Below are 15,860 nucleotides of genomic sequence, written 5' to 3'. Positions count from 1 at the left end.
TTAGTGAGATCAGACAGTAATTTACTAAGCTGGTGAGTGACTTATTTTCTTTTTAAAAACTGGGATGGCACACTGGGAACAGAGTCCAGCTAACTCCTTCAGACATTAGCAAGAGGATATGCATGTTGATGTCTGCACTCCTGCAGGATAATAACAAGGAATTGATATGAAAGTAATGTAAATCAAGTCTGTGAAAGAGATTCAGAAATGTTAGAATCAAGGTTTAAAACAAGTTAGAGATGTCAGCAGGCATTCAAGAAACCAAACAGAGTGGTATGTTATATGATCATGTTAATGTGAAAACTGCTTAGAATCACGTGAAGAGAGAGATATGAAAAGTAAAATGATTCCTTGGGAGGAAAGGATATGATTGTAAAGTTACATTAAGAGATGTCAAATGTTAAAATCAACCAATGCAGAGCAACATATTTGTAATTGTCGACATTTCTCAGATTCTCCAAAACTTTGAAAGGACTAACAAACTTCTTATATATTTTGGCACAGTGTATAGGCTATTTGATACTGGGACAATCTAACGAAAAGTAACAACAATAATTTTAGCTTATACAAGTCACATGAAGTCAGAAATGCTCAAGAGAGAAGATAAGAGGAAGGTTAATGATTATGCTTTAACAAATGGTGTGACATACTTAAATGGACATAAAGTTAAATGGTTTCAATAAGTGGACTTTGTTGGTAAATCCAGACCAGTGATAACTTATCTACACAATTAGTGTCAGCTAGCTCAGGTTTAATTATTTTAAGGGGAAAGCTTAAAATAGTTTATTAAGCCCCAAAAATTACTTTTATTTATTGTATTGACCATGGCAAGATTTGATCTCTGAACGAGATATTAGACTTGATACTATATAAAACCCAGTCTGTTTCTCTAGTATCATTAATACAAACAGTAATAAGAAACATTGCTGTAGCTGAAAGTAGCTAAGCTAGATAATTCTCTTTTGAAAAATATTAAATTATTTGACTAGAATGATGTCTGATTATTTATATCCTGAAGTAGAAAAACTAATAAAGCTATTGACATATGACCGATAACTGGTCAAGCAAAAATTATTTAACAAAAAAAATCCTTGATCTACAAACCATAAACTAAACTCCCTGACAGAATAAATTAGGTTTTGGTCATTTTTGATCATTACCATTACCATTAGTATTAACATCACTTGTATCACAATTAACAATCAATTGCTGCCAACTCAGTTTATATTTGGCCCCAGCATTTGAATATAATCCTCAGTCAGTGCATTGGATATATTAGTTGTGACTATGGCTATTTTCTTTTTCTTTTTAGTTCCATCTAAGAGTGCTTCAGATGAATTGCTAACCAGTAGATGGACACTGTGTAAAACATAATAACATTCAAATTAAAGCCTTATACAGCCCCCTTTTTAAAGAACTACTTAAGCAGACTAATAAAACAAAATTGCTTACTAAGCTAAATTTGTAAGGAAAAGAGAAATTTATTAGCTATTTCTAGTACAAATTAGTTATTTTGAAGAACATCATATTAATAGGTAATTAAACTGCTATCAATAAAGTTATAATTAGCCTACGCTATTAATTTTCACAAGCTAATATTAAAAAAAAAATGTTTTCTTATTTTAGCACAATACGTTTATTTCATGACCTATCTCTTATAGTGAACATACATTACAAAATAAAATCTGCATCAGTATATATTTTTTCACACTTGCCTGACAGCTTTGTTCAATTGTAATGTTATCCTGAGCTGTCATCAGTGTCTCTATTTCCTATATTTATATTTGACATATTCCATAAATTACTCCTAACCATATCCATAAACATACTGTCCGACATTCATTGTATAGTTTGTACTAACAGTCCATCCTCAGCTCAAAAGGGAATTAAATGCAGAACATTTTAAAGGTGAAATTCTTTTCCTTTACATTATTAAAATTCAACTGATATTTTTAATGTGTGCAATAGAATAAAACCTATTTCTAACAGGTAAATTTCTGTAACTGATATAATTCCCTTGTTATATAAAATAATGATCCTGATAATGAACATTCATATACTTCTACAGGAGCTCAGAGGTGGTACTTAGCTTCGGATGCAGCACTGATGGTAGATGAGTTGCAAATTTTTATATATGTACATGCACACGAGTTAAATGAGTAGAATGTAAGGAGGTCTACTCCAAGTACATCCAACAGAAGATTTCCTAGGGGTAACCACTGGACCAGCCATTGAAGTTGACAGTATTATATTTGTAAGTGGAGTTTAAGAAAATGAAAACATGGAAGGCAGCTGAAACATCAGGAACAATCATTGAGATGCTTAAAACATCTATCCAGTAAAACATGTCATAAGCTAATCACTTAGATAGTCAACCTGATAGTACAGAGAGGCGTCATACCTAATTATTAGTACAGTGGTATTAATGTCAGCAGGTAGAGGAGATGCACTACAGAAAAGCAACAATTTGAAGCATCAAATTAATGGATTAGATTATAAAAATTATAGGCAGAGCTACAGCATAACTGATTAAAAATAGACTTAGGATGAGACCCAATTTGGTTTTAGATTAGAAAGACATACTGTTAATGCTATTTCTCGAGTGAGACAACTAAAAAAAGTATTTAGCTAAGAGTAAACCACGATATCTAACACACATCAACATGGAGAAAGTATTTGACTGGGTCCCATGTTCTGTAATGTGATGATTGCTAAAGAAAACAGCAATAGATAAATGAATTATGAGAGCCATGTAAGACACCATGTAGACACCATGTACATAGGTGCAGTCATAAAAGTATGAATTATCAATATGTTCAGTGATAAATTTAGCAAATGGGTAGGGTCAGTCCATCAGGGCATGGTTGTCTTGTTCACTTAAGTCTTCTGGATCATAACAGAGGATTTATGACCAACTATGAACAGAAACTTCGGTATGCTGTTGATCTAATTCATATAGAGGTTTTAGAGAAGAAATTTTGGACATAGCAGCAAAACCTCAAATTGAGTAACCTCAAAGTAAATTTTGTAATTACTTAAGTATGAAAAACAGAACTCTTTAACCATTAGGGAAACTGACACACTTAATAAGTAGGAAATGAGTAGGTAAGAATTCCATGATCATCCTGTCTCCATCTTATCACTCTAAATCTTGTTTTTCTATCTATTCAATCTCATTAACAACAAGCATGTAGCTATCTATCACTGTCTCTTCCATCAATTCTTCATCTCTCACCCTTTTGCCCCTATTTCTGTTTCCTCTTGTTATACTTTCTCTTCTACCACTCTCTGATTCTAGTTATCTCACTTCTTAATCATGCTGATTTGAATGAATGGAGACAGGGTAGAAGGGTCTCTTTAACTGTGTTGCAGTAGAATGTACTCAGTACACTCTGCAAAATGATAGACAAATGAACAGAGACAACATGGGGATGACGACAAGAAAAGCTGTCTAGTGCTAGTGTCATGATAAAATGTACCCAGCACACTGTAAATTAGTGGGTATTAGGGAGGGTATCCAACCATAAGAAGCCATGCTAAAAATGGAATGTACAAGTGAGACATGTTCTCTAACCTATTGTTGATGGCAGGAACTTCAAAGTAAGATTGTGGTGAACCCATCAAGCAAATGCCAGCATAAGCAATGGATATAAAGCAATGATGATGAACAAATAAGAGTTAGATATTTCCACACACACAATATATACTTGTATTTATGATCTTTTCCAGTGAAGAACATAATTGAATACAGACTAACAAACCTAATTTCTGGTCACATGAATTCTCTCCCTTGTCTCTTGAAAGTAATTTTCATTAATGCAGATGGCATTATTTTTTATTACAGTCACAATTGCAATTCATCATCATCATTGGGTTGGACAGTTTGACCAAAGCTGGAAAGCTGCACCAGACTCCAATCTGATTTGACATGGTTTCTATGACTGAATGTCCTTCCTAATGCCAACTGCTCCAAGAGTGTAGGTATCTGCCACGACTGCGATTTTGCCCAGTTTGATGGGGCTTCTCAAACATGAGTGACATAAAGCTAAAGGCCTCTGTCATTGCCTCTGTGAGGCCCAACACTTGAAAGGAGCTCAGCCACTTTTGCCTCCGTGAGGCCCAATGCATAAAAGGAGCTCAGCTCCTATGCCTCCGTGAGGCCTAACACTCAAAAAGAGCTCAGCCATTTGGCCTCTGTGAGGCCCAACACTTGCAAAGAGCTCAGCCACTGTGCCTCCACAAGGACCAACACTCGAAAGAAGCTCAGCCACTGTGCCTCCGTAAAGCCCAATGCTTGAAAGGTACTTTTTATATGCAACCGGCACAGATGCCAGTTACGTGACACCAGCATCAGCCACAACTATGATTTCACTTGGCTTGACAGGTCTTCTCAAAGACAGCATATCACCAAAGGTCTCAGTCACTAGTCATTGCCTTTGTGAGGCCCAAAGTTCAAAGATCATGCTTCACCACCTCGTCCCATGTCTTCCTGGGTATAGCTCTACTACAGGTTCCCTACACAGAGTTTGGCACTTCTTTACACAGCTGCCCTCATCCATATGCATCACATAACCATACCAGTGCAGTCATCTCTCCTGCACACCACATCTAATGCCTCTTATGCCTTACTTTTATCTCAAGATGTTTACACTCTGTCGAACATGCACAATGACATTGCACATCCAGCAAAGCATACTGGCTTCATTTCTTTCAAGCTTATGCACGTCCTTGGCTGTCACAGCCCATGTTTCACTGCCATGTAGCATAGTTGTTTACACATAGGCATCATACAATCTGCCTTTCACTCTGAGAGCGAGGTCCTTTGCTGCCAGCTGAGATCAGAGCTCTCTGGACTTTGCCCTGCCAAATCTTATTTTCACAGCTATGCTCTCGGAGCATCTACCTCTGCTACTAACTTAGTCACTTAGACAACGGAAGCTATCTACTACCTCTAGCTGGCTCAAATGGCTGTTAATGGAGTCTATCTTCTGTACATTTTTGGTGTTTATTGTACCTATGCATCTTCTACATACAAAAGCTATTTTCCCTGTTAACCTTCCTCTGATATTGTTCCCAACCATATGTACTGTAGCTTGCATTTAACTACATATATTTAAATATACTTTGTTGCTATTATGCAAAAGTGTCGTAAGTCCACAACGTTGCTTTTTCAGAAAACACAATAATAGTTTCACCATTCCATAGCAAAACCACTGTACTTGTACTACACTTTGACAATTTTTGATATCTTGACATCTGAAGCAGCTTGAGATATGATAGTTTGACCAAAAGAACTGCATTTGGTCAGATTTGGACATACGACAGTTTAACATAATAGCAACAACTTGCATTTATATGAGGGTGTGTATACTCATGTGCACACATCTCTCTATATATAAAGCTGAAGTTGTCTGTGTATGGCAGGTTTGGTAGCCTTCAACTAACACTATCTCCTGTGAAACCCTGCGGCGCAAGTTGACCAAAATTGAGAGTATGATAGAAGAAGGCTTGCTCTTCCTTCTGTAGAAGAAAAAATTCAAATCGGACCATGTTAACACCAAAAATTATTTACATCAAAAAGGTGCTTTTTCTCTATGAAAATCTGTTTTTTTTACAATTTTTTGACTGCTGTGTCACCATTTTTCGGTGTATTTCAACCAGAAAAATGTTCACTTAAAGAGAATAACAAGCTACATAATGCAAAATTTTTACTTTTCAAAAATTCCAATTCTAAAGAGTCGAAACAAACCCGAGCAACGCCGGGCAATACTGCAAGTAGATTATATATATATACATACACACACACACATTTAAATTCTCTCTATTATATATATATATATATATATATACATACACACACACACACATTTAAATTCTCTCTATTATATATATATATATATATATATATATATATGAGAGCACACAAGTATAAAAATTTATTTATTTAAGAATTATAAATGAATAATGGTTTAGATTCTTTATGAAAACTGTATTAAATAGCATATGTCAGTCGACGAGATTATTATGCTTTAATTCTCTCAGCTAGATTATAATTTTTCAATTTTTAATCCTGAGTTGTTGCATACAAATAAATGTACAACTTTTAATCTTGTTTATATATTTGTATATGCATTTATTCAGTAGATTACATTTGTATTGCAAGTGACCAAATCAATGACTTACAAGTTATATAGGAAGAATCCTTGTGAATATAGATAAAAAAAAACATACATGAAATCTTAAACAATCTCATGATTCTTTTGGTAGTATATAAATCCACCTAAATAATAATAGTTTGGAAAGAATCTGCATTGGCACTAACTTGCAAACCAGCCTAGATTTTCTGTAGAATTCCAACTGGATGTCTTACATGTATAGGAGCATGATCTGTGTTTCCTTACACCAATGTGGTATAACATACAGCCCAACATTTGTATAGGATTATCTAGAGTAGAGTTTTAGGCAGTTCAGGGGAATAGAGTTAAATCATTACTTGATTCTAGAGTTGGAACACCATATATCTTCATATGTCTATATTGAGTCTGTTTTCTTACTGGCATATGAAAGGAGATGTCTATAACTAAAAACTTAGTTCTTTCAATGTTTGTTTTAATAGCTGGATGATGATCTTAGCAACTTATCAATTATTCACACTTACAAAAAGAAAAATAATAGATCACTGTAGCAGATTTTGACCCCATGGAATATAACTCAATGAACCTACCTATTCAACCACACTAATGTTACCACAAATTCAAGATAAAGATCCTTTAGTATCAAACATAGTGGAAATTTTTGCTGATACTATTGTGCTTTTTGCAATCCCATTCAAAACATAAATCTAATTCCCTGGAATAAGAAGACTAGTATGATTATACATTTTTTCAACATGCACACATACTTGCATGTATGTGCGTGTGTGTGTAGGTGGGAAATAAAATAATTTTAAAAAATGATTAGGTAATCAAATTTCTAAAATTTTTTTCTAGATAAATTAGCCAAAGCTAATTTAACTAATGTTAAATAGGTTTTTTTTCCTGTTTAGATTGGAATTAACAATCAGTAAAAAAAGATTGTCTCAATAAACAGAAATGCATATTATTTTAGATTATATTCATTGATATTGTTTAAATGCATATCAGGTAAAGTCTCGCAAAAATTTAATAAATAAATAAAAACAACTCTAGTTGGATAGATTGCCTATGTCTCATATCAGTTACTTTTAGAAATTCAAGTATTGAATCTTTCATAATCCAAAGATTTTTCTCTCCAGTTACACTTACTATATTTATTTAGAAGTAATGGGATTGGAATTTTCCTGTAGTTTGTAATAGTTGGTCTAACTCATGTCAACTTTGATAGTAACTGGCAGTAAAATTGACAATTGAGGATAGTCTCTGACTGTCTTCATCTTATTTGCTGAATTAATTTCCAAACAATAACCATTTAATCTTTGCTATGTATGTCTATATTTCTGTCCTTCAAAAACAAGTCAATATTCTGATCCTACCAGTCTATTAACACACATACATGTACATTATGATAGTCCCTATCACAGAAATTTGTGACAAAGTAAATTAAATGACTTCACTAAGGAACAAATACAAGAATATACTTACTACCTGAAAGAAAAAAGAGTCTTTTCTTCCCTAGTAATAGAGGCAGCAGCTATAGAATGTTTTCCTTATTTCTTTATGAGATTGCAATCCAAGTTGGCATTCCAAACAATTGGTATTTTCATAACAAGAATTCCAAATACATTAATGGAACATTTTTAGAATTCTGACTGTCCTCTTTTTTAAATGGACACAAAGATACACCTAAAAAAATATTGCTACTGGTCCCTCACCAAGCAACTTCCCAACTCGCAACCTTTGGTGTAATGCCAAATCTCATCCCAAAATTTCCTTTCAACTAACTTCCTGAAACCATTAATATAGATGCCACATGTTTCTGTGTTAACTTCTAAAACATAATAATATCAGCAAAAATTTCTACTATGATACTAAAGGATCTTGAATTTGAGGTAACATTACTGTGATTGAATAGGTAGGTTCATTGAGTTATAATCCATGGGGTCAAAATCTGCTACAGTGATCTGTTATTTTTCTTTTTGTACATATAGGCTATCTAGGCTAACACTTAGGAAACACAGAGGCAAATTATAATCATGGAGACATCTGTTCAATTCAAAATGTTTTTACCACATTTTAACAGTTATAAAGGAAGAAAATACATTAAAAAAAAATCAAAAAGTAAATAGTAAAATATAAAGAAATATCATAAAGGCTTGCATTAAAGTGTGAAGAAGAAACTTAAATCTCTTTACATCTAAGAAGTAGTCCACAATAATATTGGACACACACAGAGTAGAGTCAAATTCTATTATTTTTATGTAAATATATAAATAAAACAGAATATTCTATGTAAAAAGTTTGAGGATAGTCTCTGACTATCTTCATCTTGTTTGCTGAACTAATTTCCAAGCAATTTTATCCTAGCTATGTACACATTTTATCCTATCAATGTATGTCTATGTTTCTGTCCTTCAAAAACAAGTTAATATTCTGACCCTACCAGTCTGTTAACACACATACACACACAACAACTGCGATCAGATTGTTTCAAGACTGGGATTAAAAGCACCATATAAACCAAAGTGACTATAAAACAGTATTAATACCATTTATTTTAGTTTATAAAAGAAAATGCCAGAGAGCAAATATTGCAAAAAAAAAAAAGTTGTTGAATTAATTATGAAATATAAATTATCTATAGTAATGTGCAATGTGTTTTTGCAAGTTTTAGCAAAGAGATGTTTATGTAAACTAAAAGCATGTATACTTTGCATGAGTAAATATAATGTATGCACAAGCACACATGTGCTTTTAATTAACAATAGTTTACTTCCTGGACATGTCTTTTCCAATTTTAATTATAAATATAACAACTTTAAACATAAAACAGATTTTTAAAATATCCTCTCAAATTAGTTTAATTGTAATATATATAAAAAAAAACATTCTTTAACATTGTCAAGAACTTGGTTTGCTGCAGATTGAAAGTTTTCTAGCATAACAATATGGTTTCCAACTTATTTCTTTTTCTTTATTTTTTGTGGCCACGCTGTCCAAATCCCAAAAGTAAAGATGGCAGTGTCCATATTAAACACTAACAGAAGTGTTTGTGAGGAAGTACATTTTTAGATTTGGCATCATACCATGTTTTAGAAGTTAACACAGAAACATGTGGCATCTATATTAATGGTTTCAGGAAGTTAGTTGAAAGGAAATTTTGGGATGAGATTTGGCATTACACCAAAGGTTGCAAGTTGGGAAGTAGCTTGGTGAGGGACCAGTAGCAATATTTTTTTTAGGTGTATCTTGATATACGTATTTATATACTGAAGTGCAATGGCCATTTAAGAAAGGTGTCATGTATATTTTTCATGTGTTATGTGTTTATTCTACTGCAAATATCACAAATTTACTTGTTTTTGATAATTAAACTAAAATTGCATACTGCTTATACTCATTAAACAGTGGTTATTCTCAAGATAGAGTAATCACCATTTGGTTTTAAAGACCAAATGCACGCCGACTTTCATTGTCTATATGTCCAATCAGCTGATCCTGTCAAACTCATCTCCATTGTTTTTAGATATTTAAACACTCAGTTTTTCTGAGTAATTAGTCTGACACTTTCAGCCGCACCTCAGTAACAGTCATCATCATATCTAATTGACTTTAAATTCAGCTATTTGTTAGCCTAGTAACAATTTCATTGACATACAATACTGTTTTTAATGACTTGGTCTGGTTTTCACAGGCCGTCTAAGATAGGCTGAACAACAGCAACGAAACATTTGTAAATTAACAGTTGCAGTAAAGTCCAAAGACCTGATGTTCTAAGGAAACCAGTTGTAAGTGGAGGACCTAGTGAGATAAGTGGACACAAAATGAGTGATGAAAGGAGTGAGGTTAGAGATTTTGGGCACATGTGGCATGAAACTAGCCAGCTCCAAAGAGTAGAGGCCACTTACAAGGAGACATGTATTTCAAGAAAAAATAGCAGTCACACTTCAACTGAAAAATAATCAGCAAATTACTGTGGCTCAAAATTTATTGAAATAGAACAAAAAGGAAGCAGTTTAGAAACTGAATGTAATCTTATTAATGATATGGTTTTATCTAGAAATGTTATTGTAGTCACATTATGCATTTTAAAACTGAGCGGTAAATAACTACATGCAACTAATAACTTACCTCTAAACATCTTCGACTTAGAACTGCTTTTACTTTGTCCTCCAAACATCCCCTACAAGTAAGATGGTGATCAACACAAGATGAACCTTCATCTTCTTTTACCAGTGCTTTGCAAGCTACACAAGCACCTTTCTTTACTGCTCTTTGATTATCCTCTTCTGCCATTACAGAGGCTGGAATCCATGTTCGTGAAGTTAACATGTGCTTCTTTCGAGGGGAGCCATGATCAATTACCGATGTAACATCCGGAGAATTGTTTGGCGATGAAGGATCAGAAGAGTGGCAGAATTTTGTTTTCAGCTTTTGACACATAGCCACAGGGTGTTCACTGATGCCATTCTTTTCTTTAATACAATGATAAATAAGATTTGGATTTGATGAAGAATCAGAACAGCAGGGATCATATTTTGATGACAACATATTAGCTGTCTGGCTACAAGGAGTAATTGTAACACTTGTGTCATTATCTTCTTCTTCTTGAAGTTGTAAACCACTGGCTTTTTGACCAGAACAATTATCCGTAACAGGCTCATCAACATTCCATTTACAAATTCCTGAGTTTTGGGGCAAGACATTTTCTTCTTTTTTCATGATCACTTTATTCTCAGTGTTGTCAAAATTAGTCCTAAAATCCATACGAGATTCAGAATTTTCCTCTTTGTCTGGTATGCATTTATCACAAACACTCAGTTCATGAGTACAAGGCTCACCATCATTTTCCATTGGAGTTTCAATTCTTGGGGAAACATCAACAACCATTACTGGCTTTGATTGAGTTTTATTGTGTTCTTCCACCGAGAGAGAAAGACCAAAGTTATTACCAATGCTTAAAGATCCAAGGGAGTCACGGGGCTTTATAACAAGCTGATCTGTGGGATCATTATCGTCATTATAGATTTGACTGGAACGCTGACAGAAGTCTGCAAGTTTAATTGAGGAAATAGTACTTATATCTTGTACATCATCTTCATCCATTTCACAGTGCTGTTCTTCATTTAAATGAACAACTTTGGCACTGTCATTTTCTGCTTCTTTAGATGTTGTACAATCTATGGTAATGGGTTCTGAAGAAGATTTGTACTGTGATACAAAGATAACATCTCCGTCATTTGTATCATCTAAGCCTTCTGAGCCGATAATTACCACTTCATCAGAATCGGAATCTAGAAAGAAAGAGAAAATAAAGTTAAAATTGTGAAATAAGAAAGAGATAGAAAGCAAAAACAAAATGAATATAAGCATAACAATATTGTTTAAATTAAGGGAGTAAGTAAATAAGTAAAACCAAACAATCTTTATGTGAGAATAGTTATAGTTCTTTGATATAAAAGAGTTTCTTTAAAGAAACAAAACAGCTATAACAATACCATACCATTTCTCTTCTAACATTTTCATCCTTAAAGCAGGATTACAGAAATAATTAAGCAAATTATGTTAGACAGGTTTCATATTCTAAAGTCAGTCAGTACACAGCCAAAATCTTTCTTTAGTTTGAAGATGGTGGAATGTGAAGGACAAATATAGCAGCAATTGAAACTGTAACATTGCAAATGTTGATCAGACAGGCAGATGTTCTAATAAACAAGTTCACCTCATTCCCACTTCATCATACAATACTTGAAAAAAAATTACATACAATAAAAATTAATCAAGGAAAAATTATAGCAAAATAAAAATTATAATTAAAAAAAAAAAACTATGTTGAATGAGTGTATATGTATAAATTGAGTTATGCACGAATAATTAGAATAGCTAAATAAAACAGAACATATATGCAGAATACACACACACACATGCATGCATGCACAATCTGAACCATGAATTGAGAGGAATGGGAAAAATGAATCAGTGAGCATTTCAGCCTTCTCACTGCCATTACCACCACCTCATAGCCAGAGGAAGGTGTTGAAAATAGTCATGTAAGAGCTAATTGCATTTCATACCAATAAACAACCCTCCGTCACCATCATCTATTCCACTCACCCCCACTTCCAATCCATAGAAAAAAAGGAAAATTCAATTAAATTCTTAAAAATAATTAACAGAAAACTTCACAAATATATGCCTGCAATCATGAAAATTCCATTTTTATTTCCTCGAATTACTAATATTTTCAAATGATGGAAACATATTTTGACAATGATGAGCTTGCATTGTTCGGCACTAAATGTATGAAAATAATAATTTTTGTCATCTGAAAATCTTCCCACTTCTCTCTCTCTCTCTCATATCAACACACATTTTATATAATATTCTCTCTTATATCATTTTAGAATAACTTTTGCTGTTTCAAATAGATTTAGAGAATAGCCAAACAACATTTTTTTCTACTTCCATTAGCTGCTTTCAGATAGAGAATTGCAGCAACCTAAGTCAACACTGCATTGAACTTAACAGTCAAGTGTGCGCTATTAATATCTTACCACAAGCATTGATTTGTGCTCATAATAATAATAATAATAATAATAATAATAATAATAATAATAATAATTCATCACAATGGTCCAATCAACATTGCTATAAATAAGTATCATAGGTAGGTAAAGTTCACTATTGTATATTCTTGTGCAGGGTGTAACTGATGAGACCCATGTCAGCATACAATGGTGAGCTCAAATTGTCCATAGGGCAAAATCTAGAAAAAAAGCAATTAATCCCATCCAATATGTAAAATGTTCCAACATTTTCTTTTTTACATATTTTTTTTTTTGTGGGGAGGAGTGAATACTGGGATTAACCCAAATATACTATATCTTCCAGTAACAATAAATAGAAATATGTGTGTGTGTGTGTGTGTGTATATATATATATATATATATGGGGAGAGAGAGAGAGAGAGGTGTATGTATATATATATATATATATATGTAGAGAGAGAGAGAGGCATATATATATATATATAGAGAGAGAGAGAGAGGCATATATATATATAGAGAGAGAGAGGCATATATATATATATATATATATATATATATAGAGAGAGAGAGAGAGGCATATATATATATATATATATATATATATATATAGAGAGAGAGAGAGAGAGAGAGAGCATATATATATATATATAATATATATATATATTAGAGAGAGAAGTATAGATATGCGAAAACATATGTTCATATACGTACAGTTATACATCATACACATACATTCAAAATTTTGTTCTAAATCATTCCTAAACAAGAATAATATAAATTTTGAACAAATTAGAACTTTTGAGAAAGTTTCATTACTTTTATAATGTTTGTGTTTTAAGTGTAAACAGTTAAGTTCTATGAGACTAATAACAGCCAGATTGATAATATGGCTTCTGTAATAGTTACAGTGTAGGAATTAATAGTTTCAGATCAATATCTATGTATTTTTCCATCCAACACTTCCCCAACCATATTGGTTTTTAAGTGTAAAACAATTAATTTAATGGAACAATAATAGGTTTCTGGAAAAATATCAACCTACAATATAAGATACTAAATAAATCAAATAATTTACAACTGTACAAATAAAAATATTTGGCAACAGCACTATAATTTAGTTTGGCTAAAATAAAGATATAATTAAAATGAAAGCAATTTTCAAATTTATTTATCATAAAACCCGAGATATCTTACCATAAGAAATAATAGTGGTTGATTCTCGCTCTCTTTCTCACACAGACACACAATTTCCTTTACTACTTTATTACTTGACCTTAAGCAAGTAAATGTCTGTGATAGCAGAGAGTACAAACAGAGAATCTCTTATCTTAAATCCTTGCAGCCAAATGTGCTTTGGCTAGCACTGGAGTAGTGGTACAACAGATAAGTTTGATATTATTTGATATAGCTAACCTACTGATGAGTGGGGAACTAAACATAACTTCCTTTGCCAGGAATAACTACAAACTTTTGGTATTTTCTTTTTTTTTTTTTTTTGCTTAAAATCCTCCTGCCACTTAAATTATCTGAGGTGTTTATAAGGTTTTTCAACACATTCAAAGTATATTTTGAAAATTATCAATAAAAAAAAAGAAAAATGCGTGTGCATGCATGTACGTATGGTAACAAAAATTATAAGTCTATCTAGGTAACTTAGTAAATGTGGCAGCAAGCAAAGACAACAGAGTAGCAAGCTATCAGGTAAAAGGTCAACTATTTGTATCCTGTCACATGTACAGTACTTTCAACATGTTTAAAACACTTAACTATTACTGACCAGGTGCAACTAATTGAACATAGATACCATGATATGGTTACAGTAAACCATGATAAGTAAGCAGAGACTACTTTAATGATCAATTCAAATTCTTGAGAAATCAGCAGGAAACCACCAGAGTGTGTTATTGTTTTCTTGTTTCCAATAAATCCAGAAATGTTTCATTGAAGATATGGAAAATGTCATCAGTTCGCTTTAATTGGATTAAAAGTGACTCAGACAGACCTAAGAAATATATAGTGCAGCAAACTGTACACACTATACTTTCAAGACAATTCAGCAAATGTCTATCACCTGCTGTAAAGAAGTTTTTTTAATTGAAAGAGAGAGAATTGTCCAGCTGAAGTACTGCTATTTGGAATTATATGTCTTAAATCAGTAAGACAAATTAATTGTTCATTAGACTTGACAATAGAGAGACCACTTAAAAAATACTATTTAGCTGATGATAGAAGTAGAAATATAAGTTAGTGATGATGATAGAAGCAAAAGCAAATAACAGTGCAAACTGTAGTGGAGGTAGTACAGATGGTACTGTTGTTTAGCTCCAAATCAAACCAGATGGTAGACCTGTAATCACAGGCATTCTGGCTGTGACCATCTCATTCATTGAGTGTGTAGAACTACATTAACATTATTTAAGAATATGGGATGTATGTGATTAGATGGAGATTTGACTTCTATTTCTAAAAAGTAGATCAATGACATTCAGGCTCCCTTGCTAATGCTTTAGGCAATAATGTTGGTGGGAGAGGTGAAGTTATGAAGAAAAGAAATGATAGAAGTGTAGAGAGAGGATGGTAGTGTAGAGAAAAAGAGAGTGGTAGTGATGAAGATGGTTTAGGAACAGATGAACATAGATGTGGTAGTACTATAATAGTAGCATAAAGTCAGTACGTAGGTAGTGCTAAGATAATGTTGAAAACTTTCGTAGTAAAGGAAAAGACAAAATGCCCAGTTCCTCTTCCCTTTGTGACTACTACTTGAGTGTTGAACAATTTACATAATGATTTTACACACAAAATCACTAAATTCACACACACACACACACATACAAAAGGAGAGGAATGTTACTAATTGACTTGAGAACTATGATAAACATTAATACAGTCAACATATCTATTAACTGTAGAGTAGTCTACATTCATTCTTGAATTAAATCAATGACCTACTGTTGCTTTTCTTTTGATAATAAAATGCTTTATTAATACACGAAAATTTTCGCAAAGTACAAATATATGTGATATGAGAACTGCTCATGCATTTAGTCTGATGCGCCTTTTTACGCATCCAGCTTTTACTTGATACCCCACTCTCCCAAAGTCTATAAATTTAAAACTAATATCAAACTGTACCCATATACTGCTACAATATTCTTTGAAATTTCTGATTGCTTACTGC

At 32.8% G+C, this 15,860-nt stretch overlaps 1 protein-coding gene across 7 annotated transcripts in view; it reads right to left on the bottom strand.

The window, feature by feature from the left end:
• Positions 1 to 15,860, bottom strand: part of LOC115213446 — a 167,875-nt gene that overhangs the window by 28,135 nt on the left and 123,880 nt on the right. For 6 of the 7 annotated variants that reach the window (XM_029782423.2, XM_029782422.2, XM_036503853.1 and 3 more), the window contains one exon: positions 10,266 to 11,428. In XM_029782423.2, the coding sequence (XP_029638283.1) occupies positions 10,266 to 11,428 (1,163 nt within the window). Of the gene's footprint in view, positions 1 to 10,265; positions 11,429 to 11,637; positions 11,654 to 15,860 lie in introns of those variants that run through there. The other variant, XM_036503855.1, reaches the window with a different exon arrangement.

The sequence above is a fragment of the Octopus sinensis genome, linkage group LG6, assembly GCF_006345805.1.
Source record: "Octopus sinensis linkage group LG6, ASM634580v1, whole genome shotgun sequence".
Taxonomy (NCBI): Eukaryota; Metazoa; Mollusca; class Cephalopoda; order Octopoda; family Octopodidae; genus Octopus; species Octopus sinensis.
The sequence above is the reverse complement of the archived record's forward strand: the minus strand, read 5'-3'. Positions and strand labels throughout refer to the sequence as shown.